Raw genomic sequence first — 22,075 nt, 5'->3', positions numbered from 1 at the left:
ATGAGAACACTATCTTGCGTGTCAACCATGCTTTGAATTTTGCAGGAAAGCTTTAAATGGTGAATATTGCCTTGAAACAATATGTCTTATGTCTTATGACATTATGATACCCATTTCATAAATTAAAAGAAACGTAACCTGTGGCTCAGAGAAGTTGTGACTTGCACAGTTAAACACAGGTTAGTGGTAGACCTAACATTAACCCTAACCTACTCTCTCTTTCACATAATGCTGTCTCCCCCACGGTGAAAAGTTAGATTCGAAGTCCAGATGAAACCTCAATCCTTTAGTGAGTGTATATATGTGTGTGTGTGTGTGTGTGTGTGTGTGTGTGTGTGTGTATGCATGCTTGCACGTGCGTGGGGGGTGGCAAAGAAGAGAATGATATATGGAACTGTCCCAAATTCCTATTCTTTTTCTGTTTTTTAAAAAAGTTTATTTATTTTGATAGAGACAGAGAGTAGGGGAGGGGCAGAGAGAAAGAGGGAGAGAGAGAATCCCAAGCAGGTTCTCCAACTGTCAGCGCAGAACCCGATGCAGGGCTTGATCTCACCAACCATGAGATCATGGCCTGAGCTGAAATCAAGAGTCAGACATTTAACTGAAAGAGACACCCAGGCACCCCCACCCCCCCATATTCTTTTTCTTTTTAAAAAGACATTCTGTTCATGATCATAGCAAGATAGTTTGAGAGATTCCTAAGCTGACCTGTTGGATGTTTTCACTGCTTGAAACTGAGGTCTTTTGTACTGGCTGAATAATGCTTTACAGAAAGAAGTCTTGCTGTACAGAAAGCCCACCTACCTTCCCTTCGTACTTACCAGAATGGTAGTCACTACAATGGTCCGGTTCTCTGAGGATGCGCTGTCATTGCTGATTTGCTGATCTGAGAAAGGCACAAATCTTTCGTACTCATTCCAGTAGCCAGCCTAGAAAGAGCAGACATTTGACCTGGTTGCCTTTTTTTTCACTCAAAAAGTACTGCAGGAAATTCAAGTGCTGTTGTGGAATAAAACTTTCTTTTTAGTTACCGGAGCTTTCCAAGCATTGATGTCCTGTCTCCCTCTGTCTTGGCACCCCCACCAGGAACCCCACTGTGATACAAACCTTCATCCTGGGGTTCCCATCCCCACTTCGCCTTTAGTGGTATTTTGTAAAATAATTCAGCCCACTGTAGGACGGTTAGCCTTTTGTTCCCCTTTAAACTCAGACAGCAGAAGAGTGCTTTGCTCTGAACTGTGGGAAAGCTAGGATGTCAGGGTGGGAAACCAAGGAGTGTCCTGTAGAAATGACCCAAGCTATTTTACATTCTAGGATTTTATCAAATGGCTGCAAAATCCTCATTTCATGCCTAACTTAACTATCAGTATGATAGAAGCAAAGTGATCATTGTACAAGTTAGCTGTAGAGAAAGGTACTTTGTCCAGAGTCCTTTGCAGGGGGGTGAGGTGGCAAAGATACCTACTGGAGAGGTACCTACTTTCTGATTCTTTTGCTAAAACTGTATGTACCTTGGCAGTTTGTTTAAATAACAACATGCTGTAAAATTTGTGATTCCTTCCCTCTATTGTTAGAAGCCGTTAATAATTCTTGAGTCTATCTCTTTTATTTTATTTATTTTTTATTTGAGAGAGAGAGAAAGAAAGAGAGAGAGAGAGAGAGAGAGAGAGAGAGAGAGAATGCACACGAGCAGAGGAGAGGGGCAGAGAAAGAGGGAGAGAGAGAATCTTAAGCAGGCTCCACACTGAGAGTGGAGCCCAATGCAGGGCTCGATCCCATGACCCTGAGATCATGACCTGAGCTGGAATCAAGAATTGGACTTCAACTGACTGAGCCACCCAGGTGCCCCAAGTCTATCACTTTTATAGGAGAGACTCCGAGGGAAACACTCCTTTCAGAATGCGTATAGATGGAACACTCTGATCGCAAAACAACTCTGCGTATCTACACTATTTGCCAACAGAAAGGCAAAAATGATGTGTGGGAATTTGCTTTGTATGTGTTTTCTAACATCTCTTTTCTTGCACCTGAGTGCTGTCGCCTTGTGAAAGACTTTGTCTTTGTGTATCTGTTTTGGCTACTTACTTTTCGAGAGCCAGTGACTTTCATCTCGTACACATCGATGGTATAATTTGTCCTACGTCCGTAAGTGTCAAATTGGATGTTTCCGGTCATTCCTTGTACTTGTACCTGGTAGGAAGGAAAAATGTAAAATTTTAAAATACCACCGCATTACTGCCTTCTAGGTCTCTGGGATGAGGTCTGCTGACAGATCTTAGGAGCTTGGAGAACTTTGATCTTGAGTCATTGAGCTCAATCCACCAGATCAAGTCCATATGGATCTTTATTTCTTCTCTGGCATTTTGTGAAGCTTCGAGTGGATGATAGGCAGTTACCTATGTGATCCCGGGAAGGCCCTACCACCACTTTTTCAAGGGTGTGAGATTTCTATCATTAGTCTCTTCTCAAGGGAGTAGCCTGAGGGTATTCTTAACTAGCATAATGCATTCTTCTAAACTGTGAGTTCCATGAGGGCTGTGGCTGTGTCTTAGCATTCCCAATATAGCATAAATTGGTTTCAGTAATAGGGGCTCTGGAGCTCCTGGATTCGCATTCTAGCTTCATCACCTACTAACTGTATAACCTTGGATGTGCTCCCTAATGCTTTTGCACTTCGGTGTCCCCATCTGTAAAATGGGAACTCCCACTAGTACCTATCCCTTAGAGTTGTGGCAAGATTAGATGAGTTATACACATGTAACGTTCAGAACTGTGTCTGGCACGTCGTTATGTAGGCATTGTAATACTTGCGGGCTATATTGATAATTATTGTGAATTGAAATGAATTTAGTTCTTTTTCTTGAGAGTGTTATTTACCAGCCTCCACAGTAACAGGGGTGGATTTTCCTCTTATTTGACCTATGCCCAGCTACAAACAGGTAAGCAGTGAGCCAGGCCTTGGAGGGATAAACCATACACTGATGAAATTTGTGAAGTCTAAGGAATCAGGGGTGTGTGGTACTAGATAAGAAAGACAGAGGTACTAGAAGAGCCTGGACACCCATGTGGGATGCCACCTGAAGATTCACATATGTCACAATTTTTCCTGGGTCTGTCCCAGTATTGTGAACTAATAAAAGGCCATCCCTCCCAGGTGGAGAGATTTTCTCACCAATTATTTTACGGTTCAGGGACATTGCACGCAAGACCCTCTATAAATATAAGTCACTGGAATGTTTCATCTGGTAAGGGTCAAGCCATTTGCTTCAAAGGAAAAGCATCTGTCTCTTTTTCCTAGGATGAAAGGATAGAATACTTTTTTATTACTTCCAGAAAGTGGCAAGCTACTTAGCAAGTCAGCAGTGGTAATGGGCTTGTGCTGTGGAAGTGAGAACTGAGGTCAAATATTAGGGAGCATCTTTTGAAAGGAAAGGGAGCTTGTTCACCACCGATGGGAAAACGACCTTCTCGTTCAAAGAGAAAGGCTCCAATGTGACTTCCTGAAGACAAGATGATTGTTCTACTGACCCAACAAACCTAAGCACCATTGTCAGCTCAGGCTCGCAGAGAAGGTGATGTCACACTTCCGGCTAAAGTAAAAGTCCCTTGTTGAGATAGAAATTGCTTAGCCTGTCTGGGGTACACTGTGATGCAAGAAGGGTTCTTGACACTCCATTCTGAGCTTTGAATTCTAGGAGAGCAGGTAGGTAGGGCAGACACACTGGCATAGGAACTTATTAAGGAAACCCTTCATTCCCGAAAATAGCAAAGGCTTCAAGTCTCGTTAAGGATTGTATATTTCTAAAGATCTAGCGTATTTAAACACAATAGACAAATTGGACACCAGTCTAGGTACGTCCAGGAGATTCGAGACTCCATGATGAAAACTTCTGGTGAACAGAAGTAGAATCAGAGGGAAGTCTATTTTCAATGACGTGACTGTCAGTTACGGTTCCCCACCATCCCACCTGGGAACTTTTCTTTAATCGCCGCCCCCCCCCACCCCTGCTCCACTCCAGTCTATTATTAGGTGCTTCTCCTCTGGGTTCCCATAGCACCCTCTGGAGAACCTAACCATAACATTTTAATCATCTCTGTATTTCCATCTCCCTTACTAGTTTGGGAACATCTCAAGATGAGAGACCTTCTTTTCCTGTGCTCTCAGCAGCTAGTACAGGAACTGGAATAGAGCAGGTGCTTAATAAACGTTTGCTGAACAAAGGGACGAGCTTTAATGCTTTAGAATCGTGACATGTTCCAGCAGGCGAGGCTCAGGCTGATCTTTGCACAGTCTGTAGATTACCCAATTTTCAAGTGGCTTTAAGTACATTTATTTACATATTAACAATTCTTTAATGTTTATTTATTTTTGAGAGAGAGAGAGAGAGCGTGAGTCGGGGAGGGGCAGAGAGAGAGGGAGACACAGAATCTGAAGCAGGCCCCAGGCTCCAAGCTGTCAGCACAGGGCCCGATGCAGGGCTCGAACTCATGAGCCATGAGCTCATGACCTGAGCTAAAGTGGGACGCTTAACTGACTGAGCCACCCAGGTGAGCCTACATATTAACAATTTAAGTGTGAGCTCTCCTCACCTTATTTCATGTTTGCATACTAACTTTGAGCCTTATACACAGCCATTGGTGCTCAATAAATATTTACTGACTGAGGGGTATGCTTATTTATTCATTAAAACAGGCCCCTTCGGAGCCTCTATCAGGCAGTGATTATGTTTGCCAGATTTCTTTGAAGGAAGAGAATGATTTATTGAGCAACAACTACGTGCTAGTCACAGTGAGGGAGGCATTTACACATGCATTGTCACTTTTAATTAAATAAAATGGGATTTTTTTTTTTTTTACTATAGTAAAACCTTTAGTACTTCAGACCGTCTTCCCTCGCAGTCCCTCTGAACAGTGGAATTTTACTGAGCATTTATCACAAAGGGAACATGTGCTTCTGGAAAATGTTGATACTTTCCAGCCTCTCTGCTGCAGCAGGAAGAAGTTGGCCTGTAGAAATTGGTAAAGCATCCCTTTGGTTGAGTGTTTGATCCTTAGGGCCTGGGAGGAAGGTTACTTACCAGGCTTATAACTCGAGGTTTATAAGTGAGTTAGACGTGCAGAAACTATTTGCGCAATGGTGTGATCAATCTAGTTTTTTCCCTAGCCAGATAGATTTCTTATCCTTCATTCCGGTAGCCATTTTCTATTTGTTGTTCGTGCCATGAATGGGGAGTCCGTTGGAGATGCTGGTACTTGCCCCTTGAGATTTGGTTGACGAAAACTCCTTTTGATTTACTCGGAGGGAGTTTTGTATTTCAGTCATCATTATGTTTCACCTGACAGTACAAATCTTGTAACTGCTATGAAGGTTGAATTTAATTAACTGCTCTTCGAAATTGTGCAGTGCTACCTCCATAAAACTACACTTAGGGCATTTGTTAGGGAACTGACATAATGACATAAAAATCTGCATGATGGGAGAATGAGTCATCTCTCTTTCTTGGAGAGAGACACAGGGGCTACTAACCCCTTTTGATTGAGTGCTTCCAACTTGGCAAATTTAAGGCAGCAGAAGGAGAGCCAACTACACAAAATGATGTACGTGATGAGGCCATGATGGATTCTTCCTTACTGGGTTGGGCACAGAATTATCTTATCATTGCCTATCAGTTTGCTTCTTTGGATATCCCAAACATTGGGATAATTACATAAGTAGAAATAAGAGGCGCTTGTACTCTGGAAGGCTCATTTTAATGCATGCAGGCACATGTAGCATCAGACGAAATATTCAGGAAAGAGCTCCTGCTCAGAAAGCTGCAATGAATGACCGACGCTGCTCCTGGTGTAAAGAATGAGATCTGTTCAAAGGGTACTTCCTGAAGTCTTAAATGATCGCCTACCAGTATATACTAAAAACAAGTGACCTATTTGTCTCCTTCCTGGTTTCTGGTACTTGTCTTTAGGTTTTTCTCTGGGGCATCGGGAAAAAAGGTTTCCTAAGCAGGCCTAGACACGTATCATATTTCTGCATTTCACCATGTAGATTAGCATGTTGTAAAGGTTCTTTCTGGCAACAGAACGACTGCCACCCTGGCTCAGCTCCACAGTCCATCCGGGCTGATGAGTTGTCTGCTGAGCCAGAGGATGCCGCCGTCCTTTGTGATGTCTACCTTCAAGTTAGGAGCATCCTACAGAATATCCCAGCCCCCCAAAGTAACACCACGTGCCTGGAAAGGTTAGAAAGTTTGAAGTTGTTTACATGTTCAGTCCATCAGTTTTGAGGGTACTGGGTTTGATTTACTACCCGCAGTGTAGCACAGAACTAAATATTCATTTGCCCTCAACTGACAATGTTTCAAGCTTCGAGGAAGAAGCTTCTGGTTTGCGATTTCTAGATTTTGATGAATAAATGCCGGTGCTCCTCTTCTGCGTGCTCTGACCTTCTTAGACTCGGATCCTGTTCCCTTTAGGATGGCTTTTTTCAAGACTGAGGTCTTACTTTTTTTGTGTCTTTATAAGGCCCCCCGCCCCCCACCCCAATAACCCAGCGTGGTCTTTACCATTTTTAGAGCTCTCTCGATATCAATTCCTTGACTCCAGGGCACAGCGGGATTTGCCAAGCAGTCTCCAGCACTGCCTCTTCGGGATACATCCACTCGCTGCCTCCTCAGGTAGCGGAAAGCTTCTGCGATGACCAGTATTGCATCGTGCGTCAGCGCAGATGTATACTGAAATGGATATGTGGAAAACAAGGTATCACGACAAACGATACCCTCAACACGTGCCTTGCTCCTTAGAATTTTCATTTCGTACTCTCCACCTCGTACTCTATGAAGTCACCCTCTTAATTATTTGAATCAAGAGATCTCTCAGGGCAAGCCTGCCTTTGATTCATTCTAGAATGATGCCTCTTACCTCGCGTGTGCCATGTTAAGATTTTTAAGACCGAATGGCTCAAGGGAGTCTCTCCCTTGCTCTCAGTCCTGTGTTTTGAATTGAGTGAGCGACTACTAAAAGGCCAGGTCCTTTATAGAGAAAAATACATGTGCAGCTAACGGATGGCATAGGTAGATTGGTTATTGCTGTTTGTAATAGAAAATTCAGGTCTGGTGTTTACTTAGGGGAAAATGGAAATAGCTAAGTTAGACAGCTTGAAATTAATTTGGAGGGAAACATTAATCATTTCTGTCTGGACCATGTTTCTGGCGAACTAGGACCTCTGGCCAGCAATAAATCAGTTTTTGTTTCGTGGGGGGAGCAGAAAACCAAAGCTGGTTTTCGATTGTAGAAAATTACAATTGTTATTGTGTTTTAAATCTGATAACGGTGACAATTCACAGGCAATACTTCACGACGCTACCTCTTTCAGGCAAGAACACTTCGTTTCTATTCCTTGGATATACTGATAGCCTACTAGGGATGAGGCCAGTCACTTAATACTGGGGATTTGATCATCTGCGATTTGACAAGGAAGATGCCTTTTCATTAAATGAATCAACAAATCTGATTAAAATAAGCTGGCCCCTGTTTTTCAGGGGTGACAAATACTGGGAGGATATAGAATTCTATTGCTATTTTTAATGAAGCAAAATGTCCCAGGAGGAGTTTTCTCTCTCTCTAAGTATGTCCAAATACACCCGGGAGCGAGTACATTGTCGTCTTTACAACTATCCGTTTACTTTTTTGACTTTTCTCGTGTTACTTTTCTTTCAGGAGCAAATCTTCAAGTGTGACTGTGACAGGGGGCATGTGTTCTTTCATGCAAAAAAAAAAAAAAATCTTTGTGTCTGTCCACTCTAGCACTACACAAAGCCAACATGGTGGTGATTTCTTTTCCAGCTGACTGCATAAATTGTCTGCAATTCCAAGCCATGCCAAAATAGCTATTTAATTTTCTGCTTTTTCAGCTTCTACTTACCAGTGTGTGAGCGTGTAAAAAGAAAAAAAGCCCCAAAAGGAAACATTCATAAAATATAGAATAAATTAAGCAGTAGGATTTTAATCTGGAGACAATTTTATTTCCTAATCAAAAATATTATACGTCACTTTTTTAAAGTGGGCTTTTTGTCTGATTGATATAGAGCAAGTTTCCATGACTAATACTAGGCACAAATAATCTGAAGGTTGAACCATCTCTTCAAATATTCCATTTCTTAGGGATGACTGGCCTCATCCCTAGTAGAGCCTGTCAATATATACAAGGAATAGAAACTAAGTGTTTTGCCTGAAAGAGGTAGCATTTAAAGGGTTTTACTCTTAAATGGTTCTTCTCAGCAAGTTCTGAGGACTTTACTTTATACACACCATGAGTTATCAGTGACTAATCCAGAGCTAAGCTTGTTTTTCTTCTCCTTTGTAGAACCTCTATAACTTCTGAGCAAACATAAACTACCCTGTAGTAGCCTTTTCGTCCTTTTACCCTTGTCCGTTGTTTTGTGGCTAACACAGTGCCTGGCACATAGTGCATAAATGAATTTCTTGCCTCTACCTATTACCTGCTAAATCTAAGGATGGAAAAGCAGTGGACAGGCAGTTTCTGAAAAATCTAAATTTGTGTAAGCTCACCTAAAGGCGGTGGGTGGATTTAGTATATCAAAAAAATTGGAATCATCAAGGAAATGCAAATCAAAAGCACAGGAGATGGCACCGCACACCTGTTATGATGGCTATTATCAAAAAGACAGGAAATATTGAGTGTTGGCAAAAATGTGGAGAGAAGAGAACCCTCTTGCCCTGCTGGTGGGAATGCAAACTGGTGCAGCCACTGTGGAAAACATTATGGAGGCTCCTCAAAAAATAGAACCACTGTGCAACCCAGCAATTCCTCTTCTGGGTATTAATCCAAAAGAAACAAAATCACTATTGCAAAAAGATATCTGTGCCCCCACGTTCAGTGCAGCATTATTTAGAGGAGCCAAGACAGGGAAACAACCTAAGTGTCCATCAACACATGAGTGGTTAAGGAAAATGTGGTACATACATGCAGTGGAATACTATTTGGCCACAAAAAAGGAAGGAAATCCTGCCATTTGTAACAACATGGATGGACCTTGAGGGCATTATGCTAAGTGAAATTAAGTCAGACAGAGAAAGACAAATACTGTGTGATCTCACTTAAATGTGTAATCTAAAACAAAACAAAACAAAACAAAACAAAAAACACCCTGAACTCATAGGAATAGAGAACAGATCTGTGGTTGCCAGAGATGGGTGATGGGTGGTAGGGGATGGGGGAAATGTGTCAAAGGTGCAAACTTCCAGTTATAAAAGAAGTAAGTCCTGGGGATGTAATATACACCATGGTGACTATAGTTAACAATACTGTATGTATGTATGTATGAATTTAAGAGAGAAAGAGAGAGAACATGAGAAGGGGAAAAGGGCAGAGGGAGAGAGAGAGAGAGAGAGAGAGAGAGAGAGAGAGAGAGAGAGAGAAAGAGAATCTTAACCAGGCTCTACACTTAACATGGAGCCCGATGTGGGGTGTGATCCCAAAACCCTGGGATCATGGTCTGAGCCAAAATCAAGAATAGGACGCTCAACCGACTGAGCCACCCAGGTGCCCCTACTGATTGTGTTTTTGAAAGTTGCTAAGAGAAGTAGGTTTTAAAAATTCTCATCACAAGAAAAAAATTGTACCTACGGTGGTGATGGATGGTAACTGAAGTTGTTGCAGTGATCATTTTGCAATATATACATATGTCAAATCATTATGCTATATACCTAAAACTAATATAATGCTATATGTCAATTATATCTCAATAAAAAACGGATAATTACCCTAAAAAAAAAGATCTGACTGCGAACGCTAACCCTAACATCACAGGGATTGAGACCATATTTGCTGAAACATCTGAGGACACCTGATCTGACCATGGGACAGAATGTTTTAAAATGGGACTGCCCTAGGAAAATCTGGCATGTATACTATAATCACTACAACAACAGAATACCACTTAACTAGTGAGTGGCTTAAATGAATGAATAAATTAGGTTTAATGCACAACTTTTCTAGAACATACCGATTGTATAAAGTAAGGGCCCACTTGTATTATGTTCTGATGTGATTCATTTAGGGTGAAACTGACTAGGTGATACAGAATGTGTCTCTTCTCTGGTCCATGTCTCTATTGTTCTCGGTTATTCTATTCTTGCCAGGAAGAATGTGAGGATGGGTATCTTGAAACCATGAGAAAAGAAATATTCACCCCTTTTCCTTTTTTAGGGAAAGGCCTTAACTGTACTTTGATTCCTGTTCTTGATCACAAGGATCCCACAGCTGTGGTACATACATACTTTCACTATATAAGGAAAGAAGAATTTAAAGTCAGTTTCATACTTGAACCAATGCACCAAGGGAATGGTTACTTAAAACATACCCTTGACGGATCCTTTGTGTTACACTAATAACTTTTCCTAATTTATCTGTTTTAATTCCTGATTTTTAAATAATAGGATTTCTAGTCATAGGGGAACACATGGGAAAAATGTGCACTCTAAGCATGACTTTCTACCTTTAATATTCTTATTTTGATTTCATGAAAATGAGCAACATAGGTAATCTAATTATTTTTAAAGATACTTTTCCAGGCAGGAAAACATTTCTGTTCAATATACATATAGGCACCATGCACTCTGTATTGCAGCCCAATTCACTCGGGTGTACTGAGATTCATGAAACTTATTAACACAAAGTAATCACATAAATAATGTAAAATCTAATTTTCTGTTGCAGACTATCAATCTTCTTTACCTATTCCCACTGCCCCCACTCTTTGCCCAACTCAGGTTCTTGTAATATTGTAAATTGTTATGAGCATGTTACAAATGAAATTCATTAAAAAATTAGTTAACATTCCCAAGCCCCAGGTTTTAAAAGACCTCCTTCTCCTTAGCGTCTTTATTTGCAAGTGTAGTTTTCAAATGCAGCAGTGGCACCTGCAATTTGCTTTTAGCATCCTTGAAACCTTTCTGAGCGAAGACGACTTGGTCACAGGAAGGCCATAAATATATAAAGGCCACACTGAGATGCTGTGAAAAGCTGGCCTAAGGTTTCTGCATGCCATGGAACATTACCTTTAGTGGTGCATTCTTGGCTTCAGGGAATTCCCTTTCATCTAGCCTCACCCAGCGCTGAATAAACTGCTGAACCATAGGGTTTTCATTGTTGACAATCTGGAATCCTGTAATGTTGGCTCCCCCATGCATGACTCTTTCTAGCAAAATATCGGTAAAACCCTAGAAAGAGATCGAAAGAGAATCATTAATGTTGGAGGTCGTGAGTTCTGACCGTATCTGTTGGTTAGAATGCTAAGGAGGAAATGGAAGGTCCTTCTCCCAGGATCACTCTTCAACAATCAAGAAAACCCTGGACACAATGTTATATGTCAATTACATCTCAATTACAAAAACAAGAAGGACGATGACGACAAGTACCAAAAAAAATGCTGGATATGGGCTAATTCTTAAGGCAGTATGTCTCCGAAAACAACGGGCACGATGGAGAAAATATGCATTCTTCCATTTTAGTGCTTTGTGTCTTTATTTAGTATAGCTCCTGCAAGGACAAACACAGGTGCCAACTTCAAGCAAATGTTTTGTTTCATTTACCTGTATTTTTAGTCTTTCTTCACTGAGTACAAATACAATGCTTCCTGTAACTGGGAAAGTGTTGAAACGTTTGACCCTGACTAGAGGTATAAAATCCTTTTCTTCAGCTTAATGTGCCAAACACAGCAGATTGCTTTAGATTCTAATGATGAGTACTTTCAACATTTGTGACTTAAAGAAATGCCAAAGAGAGAAACTGACAGCTTGGTTCTATATGATGGTGCAAACCCAGGTTATGTCTCTCATGTGTTTATAAACAAGTCTCGACATCTACTTCGGATCACCCACCGTTTTCTTCTTCTCTTGCTCTAGTCACCATCTGGTGTCTCTGTCACCTAAGCCTCCTAAAGGAATCTCTTCAGGTTCACACCAAGCCATCTCTGCCTGGGTGCCACCAGCTCCCCTGGGCATTGCTATCTCCTGAAACACTTCTCCCAGGAATTGTGCTATTTCTGCTGGATACCTGTCTCTTGCTAGTTGCAGTGGACGCGTTTAGGTCCTCAGTGGGCTGAAGCCAACATTTATCTTCATAAAGAAATGGGGCGAATTCTTCCTCCACTCCTCAGACTATCTTGTTCAACATTTTAATATAACATTTTCAAATACGCAAAAAAATTGAGAGAACTGTATAGTGAATACCCATATAGTCTCAACTCAGACTTTAAAATTGGTATTTTTCTATCCATCCATCAAGCCATTTCTTTTTTTTCTTCAAAGTTTTGATTATTATTATTTTTAAAAATTTTATTTAAATCCAAGTTAGTTAACATATAGTGTAATCATGGTTTCAAGGAATGGAATTTAGTGATTCATCACTTACATATAACACCCAGTGATCCATCAATCCATTTCATGTTTTTGGATGCATTTCAAAGTAAGTTGTAGATATTAGTATACTTCAAACTAAAAGACTTCGGCAGGCAGATCATTAACTAGAGTTCAGTATTTGTTTGCAATTCTTTTTCTTTCCTTTTCTCTTTTCTTTCTTTCTTTCTCCTTTGAGGTAAAATTTGCATCCAATGAAATATACAAATCTTAAATGTAGCTCTTTTCTTTTTTTCTTTTCTTTTCTTTTCTTTTCTTTCTTCAAGGTAAAATTTACATCCAATGAAATATATAAATCTTAAACATAGCACTTGATGAGTTCTGATAAATGCATACACCTGTTCTCCAAAGTTTTCTTTTTTTGCATTTTAAGTTTTTATTAAAGTATAAAAATCATATAGAAAAGTGCACATATCTTCAAATACATGACCCGACAGATTCTCACAAACTGAACGCAAAAATGTAAGCAATACCCACAGGGCCCCCTGTGTACCTCTCTAGTCACCATCCCTCCCCCTACTTCTTTTAATTCACCTTTCTTTATATTTTAGCGAACCAGCTTTTCCAGTTACTACTCACGGCCCCTTCTTTCTTCCTTTCAAAAGCAGGCCATGAGTCCATGGAGACTGCACAAAGAGCCAAGTAGTTTTTGCATCACTGAGAATCATTCCTTCTTTCTGATAATCAAAAAACCCCACCTTTTTAAAAAATTAACATTAACTTGTTGGGATGAGTTTTGTCCCAAAGTCCTCTTTCATGAAGGAAGCTAAGACTGTTTTCTCCCCTTTGCTGCCCTCGCACCACGATCAGCCGAGAGACTTACTTTGTATGAAGTCTAGTAGAGGCCCCAACTGGGGCTGTCTCCCAACTCCCCAATCCCGCCCCATAACACATATACAAATAAAGAGCCTGGGACAAAATTTTAACAAACGGCTTTAATTCACTCACTGTGCCAAACCATATGTGTCAGTTAACAAGTTTTACACAAGAACATTGACCAGCTGCCCACCTGCCTGCCGGAGGGGCTGAAGAGTGGGCCCTCTCATGCTGTCCTGTGTCTTAAGAGCCTGGACGGGACAAGTGGAGCTCCTTTCCTTGAAAGAAGGGGGTTGAGAATGCTTCTGTCACCATCCTCGTCTTCAGGGCCAATGGCTACAACCTGCACTAAGAAGCAGTATCTCTTGCACCCCTCACGCTTTGATAAGTGTCACACTCCTGTTTTCCTAATATCCATAGCATGTTAAAATGGCAACATAGAATTAACAAAAGAGAAGGAGAGAGAAAGTATCCCAGCACTCTCACATCTGTCCTAAGGCATAAGAGTCCTTCAGTCTGGTTACGTACCATACAACTTCTTTCCAGAAAGATGTTCCCTCACTCTCCTTTTCTTGGCAGGGATACTAAAAGGAGTGGTCCAGCTCAAATTTACCTCACCAGTCATGCCCACTTCCTCCCAGAAGGCTTCATTCTGTCATGTATGCCTCATGTATTCCTGCTTGGGTATCTTCCTCTCCAGTAAACATATTATACTTTGAAAACATCTCTATAGGCATACTCTGCACCCATCTTTTTACCACACATCAACCATGCCATTGTGGACCTAGAAGTTTCTCAGTCAACCCATGTTTTATGACAAACATGCCTGGAAATGAGTTCTGGTGCACCTCAGACTGGAATCAGCCTTGCTGTCCTTGTGGGATGAACTGCATCCACAGCAACACAAATCAAGCCAGGGGAAGGTCACCTCAAGCTGTTCTGGTGGCCAGACTTACATGACACTGGCCCCTACCGATTGCCCCGAAGCCTCATCCATCCGTATGGGCAGAAAGTACTAACACAGCCCCACAGACAAAATGGGGAGAAGAGAAGTATAGTAGAAACAGAAAGGAGGTAACAGGTATTTAGGGAGATGAGACATCCTGTTGCTTAAGGCTAAGAGTTGGCTGTCTTCTGGTCTCCCTCTGTTTCATTTGTGTACATTTTGCTTGTTTGTAATGTCTTCGATTCTACAGCCTGAATGTCTCCCCGGTGTCCAGCATTTAGATGCAGCAACCCATGTCCTTGAGGTTGAGACAATCAAGGCTAGATTCTCCCTAAACTCTCTGAAAAGACGTGAACACAGCAGAGCTCACCAACAAGTATCAAGAAAGAAGTGGAAAAGGGAAAAGAGGTGAATGGTACAGAGGTGGCTATAGAGAAAGTGGCTCTGCCTAATAGGCATAAGTCATTGACCCTATCATCTTATTTCTAAAACTCTTTTTTAAAAAAGAATTTTCGGGGCACCTGGGTGGCTCAGTCGGTTGAGCGTCCGACTTCGGCTCAGGTCATGATCTCACAGTCTGTGGGTTCAAGCCCCGCGTCAGGCTCTGTGCTGACAGCTCAGAGCCTGGAGCCTGCTTCTAATCCTGTGTCTCCCTCTCTCTCTGCCCCTCCCCCACTCTCACTTTGTCTCACTCTGTCTCTCAAAAATAAATAAATATTAAAAAAATTAAAAAAAAAGAATTTTCTGGGGCACTTGGGTGGTTCAGTCAGTTGAGCGTCCGACTCTTGGTTTTGGCTCAGGTCATGATCTCAGGGTTTGCAGGATTGAGCCCCATTTTGGGCTCTGTGCTCACAGCCCAGAGCCTGCTTGGGATTCTCTCTCCCCTCTCTGTCTGCCCCTCCCCTGTTCTCTCTCTCCCTCTTTCAAAATACATAAACTTAAGAAAAGGAATTTTCTTTCTGTATCAGATATTGCTAAATTCCATGGTTCAAATGGCCCCTAACAGTCTTAGCTTCCTTGTCCCCAAGATTATAAAAATTAAAATAGTTAGATTTTTCTTTTTGAAATGGCAACATACCCACCTCAAGTTTGGAAATAAACGCCAAGTACCTCTAAATCCTTTATAAAAGACTAATGTAAAACAAATGACCACTACACAGGTAAAATAGGTAAACAGATAAAATAAAACAGTGAAGATCAATGGGCATAAGAAGGGAGTTAGGAGAGAGCTGTTGGCTGGAGAGCAGACAGTGCCTGGCTCTTAGCTGCCCTTCCATTTCTGCTCAATCGTTTTAACACATGTTCTGTTTTCTTTCACATATTTCTATTGTAGTTGTAGACGAGCACAGTCCACGATGCTTTGAAAATTGAGGCCTGACTCCCCTCAAATCCTCAGCAAAGACACTACCTCATAGGGATTTCAATAACTAGATGTGATGATGAGGTCCTCTGATTTTTGCTTAGACTGGACTTAACAACTTCTAGTGCTGCTTGTACCTTATCGGTTCTGTTTGGTTAAAATTGTTGTTGTTGTTGTTTTCGGCGAATTGCCTTTTCCTTTGGTTGGCCAAAAACAGTGTGCAGAGGGAGAGATTAAAGGAGATGAGAAAAGGCAGAGAAAGACTGGAGGCAATCATAGTGCTCACAGATAGGATGAGTTGAAACTCTCCTTCCTCAGTTTCAATGGTTTAGCTATCTGCGCAGTTGACTACTTGCCTCTGTGTAACTAACAATGGCAGCGTTTGTTAGAAATATGGATGTTGTCTCCAGGAGTTGGTCCTTTGAGAGGGAAACTACTCATTTGGATTCGTTAAGTTCTGGTGTTATTTCCTCAATGTATCATTTCTTGACCACGTCACATCTGTCTGATCCAGATGTACTGTTGCCCACATCTGAATGCAACTTTATAAAACCAACTGTGACTTTTGTGTCTACACAGTTCATCTGGGGACTTGTAAGCCACCCTGGTCTTATTCTCCAAGGCCATCTTTTATACAGATACTGGTTATACAATTGGCATCCAAACACAGATTGTCCTGATTTGAGAACAGCCAGACAAGTCAGTCTTGCAAAGATTCCAATGACTTCAGTACTATCCTGTCTCCCTTGATTTATACATACTGTAATTCAGTTTCCTTCTGGCCGTATGGATAATGGAGAGTTGCAAATAAATATATTCAAAGCTTCCTTTTAGAGCACTTGTTTTCCAGATATGATGTGCAGATTTCCTTCCCATAATACTATTCTTAGGGTACATTTTGTACAGAAAGGAAAACAGAGACAAGATAAGTTGGATGACTTTCATTGAGTTGATGGCAGATTATGGGTGAGAAATGGGAAAGGTGGCGTGCCTGTAAGGAAGATAAAAGCAATAGAATGAGGATTGGGAGGCTGCCGAGGGCAAGTATCTATCTCACGATTTGGATGAAGGCCGGCTCTGTCTTTAGTGTTATTTGAATCGTTCATGCGGGTGATGCTTCAACTGGGAAATGCACAGTAATCGTGGTAACTCAAGTTATCAGGCTGCTGATGAGAAGCACAAATCTTTTTCTAGGAGCAGGTCCATTCCCCCGGGAGGGTGTTGTGTGTGGAGTTGAAGATTACACCACATAAAGTAGCACTTGATTACAGGTTGCTTTGTATTGTTCACTTGCATTTATTCTCTAATCCAATCAACATACTTTGAAACCTTTTAAGTGCTATCCATTGGTAAAATGGCGAGCCATATCAAACTTGCCCTGACCTCATGGCACTTTAGTCCAGTGAGAATTATTAGTATGAATATACAAATAATTATAAGTTGATATAAGTGCTATTTGTGGGAAAAATTGCCACTGATCTTTTTATTAATAGTTATATGGAGGTATAATTTAAATACCATAAAATCCATCCATTTGACACTGAATTATTTAAAGCAAAAATCAGATCATGCCCCACCCCTCACTTGAAATTCTTCAGTGGTTTTTTGTCACTGTTGAAAAAAGCTAAAGCTCTTTAACCAGGCTTACCAGCCTTACATAATCTGGAACTCACTCTGCTCTAGCCAAAATTGCCTTCTGACAGTTCAGAGAAGGTATCAAGCTCTTTTCTGCCTCAGGACCTTGACACATGCTGTTCCCTATGCATGACATGAACTTCCCCTGATTCTTCATATAACTGGATCTTTCTTACAATTTGGATCATTGTTTCAAAGTCACCTTTCCTTTTTTAAAAACATGTTTATTTATTCATTTTGGAGAGAGAGAGAGAGAGAGAGGGCATGCGTACATGAGCAGAGGAGGGGCAGAGAGAGAGGGCAAGACAGAATCCCAAGGAGGATCCATGCTGTCAGCGCAGAGCCTGACACGGGGCTCGATCCCATGGACCATGAGATCATGACCTGAGCCGAAATCAAGAGTTGGACGCTTAACTGACTGAGCCACCCAGGTGCCCCCCAAGTCACCTTTCTGAAAGACCTTTTCTGGCCATGCTATGCAGAGTTTTGATTCTTGATACTCTGCCTTCTCTTCATTCCCTCTCCTACTACCTGTTATATCTCCAGGCTAATTATCATAAGCTGTACAAGTTTTGTCTGTGCATTATGACTACAAGGTTCTTAAGGACACTACCCTCTGTCTTCCTTGCAGGGGAGTGAACAAGGTATTGGGCATACAAGTGATACAGAGGAAGAAGAACTTACTATAAAGATCTTTAGAGCAGTATTGCCCGAAGTATATGTGGATTGGTGCTGGTCTGCCGTTTGTTGGCAGTCAGAGATGAAAAAAGGGAAGAACTAGAAAGCAAGCCTTTATAAACCTTTATAGCAGTTTGACAGGGTGATATTATGGCTATTAAATGTAACACTTATATTTTATCTATCTTGTTTTGTTTATTTCATGTTTTCAGTAATTTACTTTTTCGCACTTTTGTTGATCTGTGAAGATTTGGGGGAAAAAACTGGCCCTTCTTCACAGATAGTTTGAGAAGCACTGTTTTAGAGGACATGATCTGAGAGAGCTTGGGAAAGAAAACAGAATTCTTTCCATTTACCTTACTAGAACATTGGGTAGAGAGTGTCTTTCCTTGTTAATTTCAGGCAGGAAAAAAGAGAGAAAGAGAGAGAGAGAAGGAGAAAGGGATGGGTGATTACGGTTGGGGCATTTTTAGACAGGGAGAATGAGAGTCTCAAAGTTGGCAACTTTAAGTTGACAAGAGACTGTGGATTTCTAAATGCCCAGTAGGAAGTTGGACCCCAGCCCAGTCCCCAATTCCTCATTCCCTTGGTGCTTTGCTGTATCCTATTTCCATTTGGAGAAGAAAGTGAATCCTCTGCCACCAGAGAAGCTGTGTACCCAGGGGAGGTGACTGGGTTCCTGACATTTGGGACCAGTGGGGATTTTTCCCTTGAATCCCACCTCCTTTGGCTGTCAAGCCAGGCTCCAGCCCAGTGAGCTCTGTGTTTACATGCCCCCTGCTGAGGTGTCATTGTATACAACATGTGGCTTTGAGCATTTGAATTTTTTTTTTTTTTTTTTTGTAGAACATAAAAATAGGAGAACAAAGGAAGGGAAAGAGTAGAGAACAAAACCAGAAAACCTGGAAGGGGAAGGGAGAAGAAGGGAACAGTTGTTATTGGCAAGCAAAACACATGACCCCCATCTCACTCAAACTTGTTTCTTCTCTAAACAAAGTGGCCCCTTCTCTGTTTCAGGTAACTTCCAGGGCTCAGTAAGCTGCAGAGTTCACTTCTTCAAGCTTAGGTTACAGCTGGTTGCCTCTTTTGGGTTCTGTTTTATGAATGGTGCTTTTGTTTGAGGAAAAATTTGAAAAAACCAGATGCAAGCTAGTGCCCTTCACCCCCACCATTATTTCCTGGCATATTAATAATATGAATGGGGCAGATGGGAGGGAAAGAGAAAAAGAGGGAGCAAGAGCAAGAAGGGAGATGAGAGAGCAGGAGAGAAGGGAGAGAGAGCGAGAGAGAGAGAGAGAGAGACAGAGAGACAGAGAGAAGGACAAGGGATTGTGGCAGGAGAGAAGAGAGTGATGGACAGATAGAATTGGTGCCCGCTAAGATGCATTTCAAAATGGCCTTTGGACAAGTTTCAAACCCAGATGCACAAGGCTGTCCTTGGTTTTTAAGCCTTTTTGTCTGTAATCACTTTACTCTCATAAGTGTATAGTTTGTATTTCATTCATATGCATTTATATCTTTGCCAGTGTTCTTCCGTGACCTTTGTGGGGCTAGCCTTTTGTCTCACTGAGATGCTCGAGTGGGTCAAATGGGAGGAGCAAGGTGCTCTGTCAGGAGTCTGAACAACCCACGTTGGAGGCCTAGCTTGACAATGGATTAGCTCTGAGACTTTGGGCAAGTCATGTATTTTTTTCAGAGCCATTTTCCTGATGTCTAAAAGGTTTGGGGAGGTGAATAGTTCAGTCTCTCTTCATGGGAGTTCTGAGTAAATTTCGTAAGAAGTCTATAGAAAATAGCTGGCACAGGGGCGCCTGGGTGGCTCAGTTGGTTAAGCTTCCGACTTCGGCTCAGGTCATGCTCTCACGGTCCGTGAGTTCGAGCCCCGCGTCGGGCTCTGTGCTGACAGCTCAGAGCCTGGAGCCTGCTTCGGATTCTGTGTCTCCCTCTCTCTCTGACCCTCCCCCATTCATGCTCTGTCTCTCTCTGTCTCAAAAATAAATACACATTAAAAAAAAAAAAGAAAATAGCTGGCACAGCAGAGAAAAGTGTAAGATATGTTAGCTTCCTTCCCTTTGCTGCCCTAGTGCGATGACCTCCTTGATGGACTGCTCATGCGGCCTTCTACCGGTGGCAGCTGACATGACCTAGCTTCCACCTGCAGGGTCAACAGCAGTCTCCCACTCTGGGGTCAGTCTTGACCTAGGCAGGGAAACTGCTGGATCTTCTAAATGTGGTTAACTGGTACAGCACTGAATGAGTCCACTATGGCTCATGTTCTTCCCTGGCACCTCAAATCTTGGGGTTTTTTTTTTTTGGTCTTATTTTGGGGGCTGGGTGCTGAACATCTGTCACTAGACCATCTCAACCCAGATCCAGTTCACTTTGTGTCAACTGCGAGTTGGTTTGGATTGATCCTTCAGATCCTCAGTCATGTTTAGAACTTAGGGAAAGGGTACTCATACCTTCTTGGCTTCTGCCCACCTGAAATGATTTTAAGTCTGCTTATGACTTTATACGCCTAACAGGGCTCTGGTTTTGTTCTCCCATTTGTATCCTCAGTGTTGTCCTAGCTGCTGTGCCTATACTCTTGCTCCTGGCCTTCTCCGGTCCCAACTGACCCTCCACGAGGGAAGAGATGTAGAGCCGGAAATGATCTTGGAGTGTTTCCCAAATTGTAGTCATTAATATACCACCTTTATGGTTGTTTACCATATAGGGAGATCATCTGAGCCACAATTTACCTAATATTTTTCTTTACGTTGACTAAATTCTTTAACTTAAATATCTACTTTACCCTCATTCTAAGGAATGGTATTTATAAAATCACAGACTTGAGATGGTAGTTGTCGTTCTGCAACACACATTTAGTATAAATTCAAAAGTAGTAATTTTAAGGAATTTTGCTATGTACTTTCTTATGTACACTAGCTTGTGTCTAAGTAACAACTTGAGGAAATAGTGATCTGGTCTACCTCTCCATTCTACAGATCAGGAAACCTGCTTCCTAGCTCTGGGTCTAGTGCTTGTTTTCACTATGCCTGGGGTTGCTAGTCTGGGGTTCTGCACGCAGTGACTCGACTATCATTATTGACACATATGAAAAAATTAAATCACAATACACAACATGCCTGGGAATGCGGTGTCAAGGATCCTGATCCAGGGGCTCCGTCGGTTCGGTTAAGCATCCGACTCTTAATTTCAGCTCAGGTCATGATCTCACGGTTTGTGGGATCAAGCCCCATGTGAAGCTCTGTACTGACAGTGAGGAGCCTGCTTGGGATTCTCTCTCTTCCCCCCCCCCCCCCATCTCTCTCTGCCCCTTCCCTGCTCTATCTCTCAAAATAAACATTTTTTTTTAAAAAAGGATCCTCATCAATACCTTGCCATGAAAGAGAGACAGGTTGCCTCACTGGCAGATTGTATACATGCTGTTTACCTCTAGTACTAAAGCGGAAAAACATTACCACCTTAGAGTCCTGGAAGAGAAGACAACAATTAATTATGGAACAATCCCTAAAAAATGGCATCAGCGGCTGATACAGAATTTGTAAGAGACTTTCCTGGTCTCTCCTCATTGGGATGTCCACTTCTGGGCCTGTGTGTCCACCGGGTCCCATCTCTGCCTGTGATTCTAATAGAATCTTTTGCTTCTTCCAGGGACTTCAACAAGCTAAAACTTTCTACAGCTTGTTTGTCTGCTCTGACACGTACACCCTGACCTGTGAAAGGCCTGTGTTGAAGCATTCATCGACTATCCACGGCTTCTCAGTTTAGGATTACCACTGGGGAAAGTCCACATAACAGCACAAAGAAGTCTTTGCCAGACAGTCGGAGTTCCATGGCAGAGGGCATACAGGGGCTCTGAGCAGGTGATTCCAGAAAGCTTAGGTAAGTGCTGTGACTGTTTTTGACTTTGCATTTGTAGAAGAAGGCAGTGGTCCTGCACTGTTGTTATACCAAGACCCAGATTAGACTTTGCTCCCCTGTGTATGTGTTCTCAGCTTTTATCCAGCTGGCTCATTTTGAAAGGAAGCATCTAAGCTCCACTTACCCTTTTTTGACCATCTAAGTAACTTCTAAATAGTCTTGGGGTGTGTGTGTGTGTGTGCACGCAAGTGTGTGTGCGTGTGCGTGCATGCACGTGTGTGTGTGTGTGTGTGTGTGTGTGTGTGTATCTGTCTGTCTGTCTTTGGTGGAGGTGTTTG

The 22,075-nt window shown here is 41.9% G+C and overlaps 1 protein-coding gene across 1 annotated transcript in view; it reads right to left on the bottom strand.

Annotated features, from left to right (window-relative positions):
* Window positions 1-22,075, bottom strand: part of GRIA3 (glutamate ionotropic receptor AMPA type subunit 3) — a 264,933-nt gene that overhangs the window by 74,575 nt on the left and 168,283 nt on the right. Inside the window, exons 7-10 of the mRNA XM_042974909.1 lie at window positions 11,077-11,238; window positions 6,561-6,728; window positions 2,086-2,190; window positions 822-929 (exon numbers count right to left, since the gene is read on the bottom strand). Of these exons, the coding sequence (XP_042830843.1) occupies window positions 822-929; window positions 2,086-2,190; window positions 6,561-6,728; window positions 11,077-11,238 (543 nt within the window). The remainder of the gene's footprint in view (window positions 1-821; window positions 930-2,085; window positions 2,191-6,560; window positions 6,729-11,076; window positions 11,239-22,075) is intronic.

This window comes from Panthera tigris, chromosome X (assembly GCF_018350195.1).
Source record: "Panthera tigris isolate Pti1 chromosome X, P.tigris_Pti1_mat1.1, whole genome shotgun sequence".
NCBI classification, from domain to species: Eukaryota; Metazoa; Chordata; class Mammalia; order Carnivora; family Felidae; genus Panthera; species Panthera tigris.
This window is presented reverse-complemented; position numbering and strand designations above follow the sequence as displayed.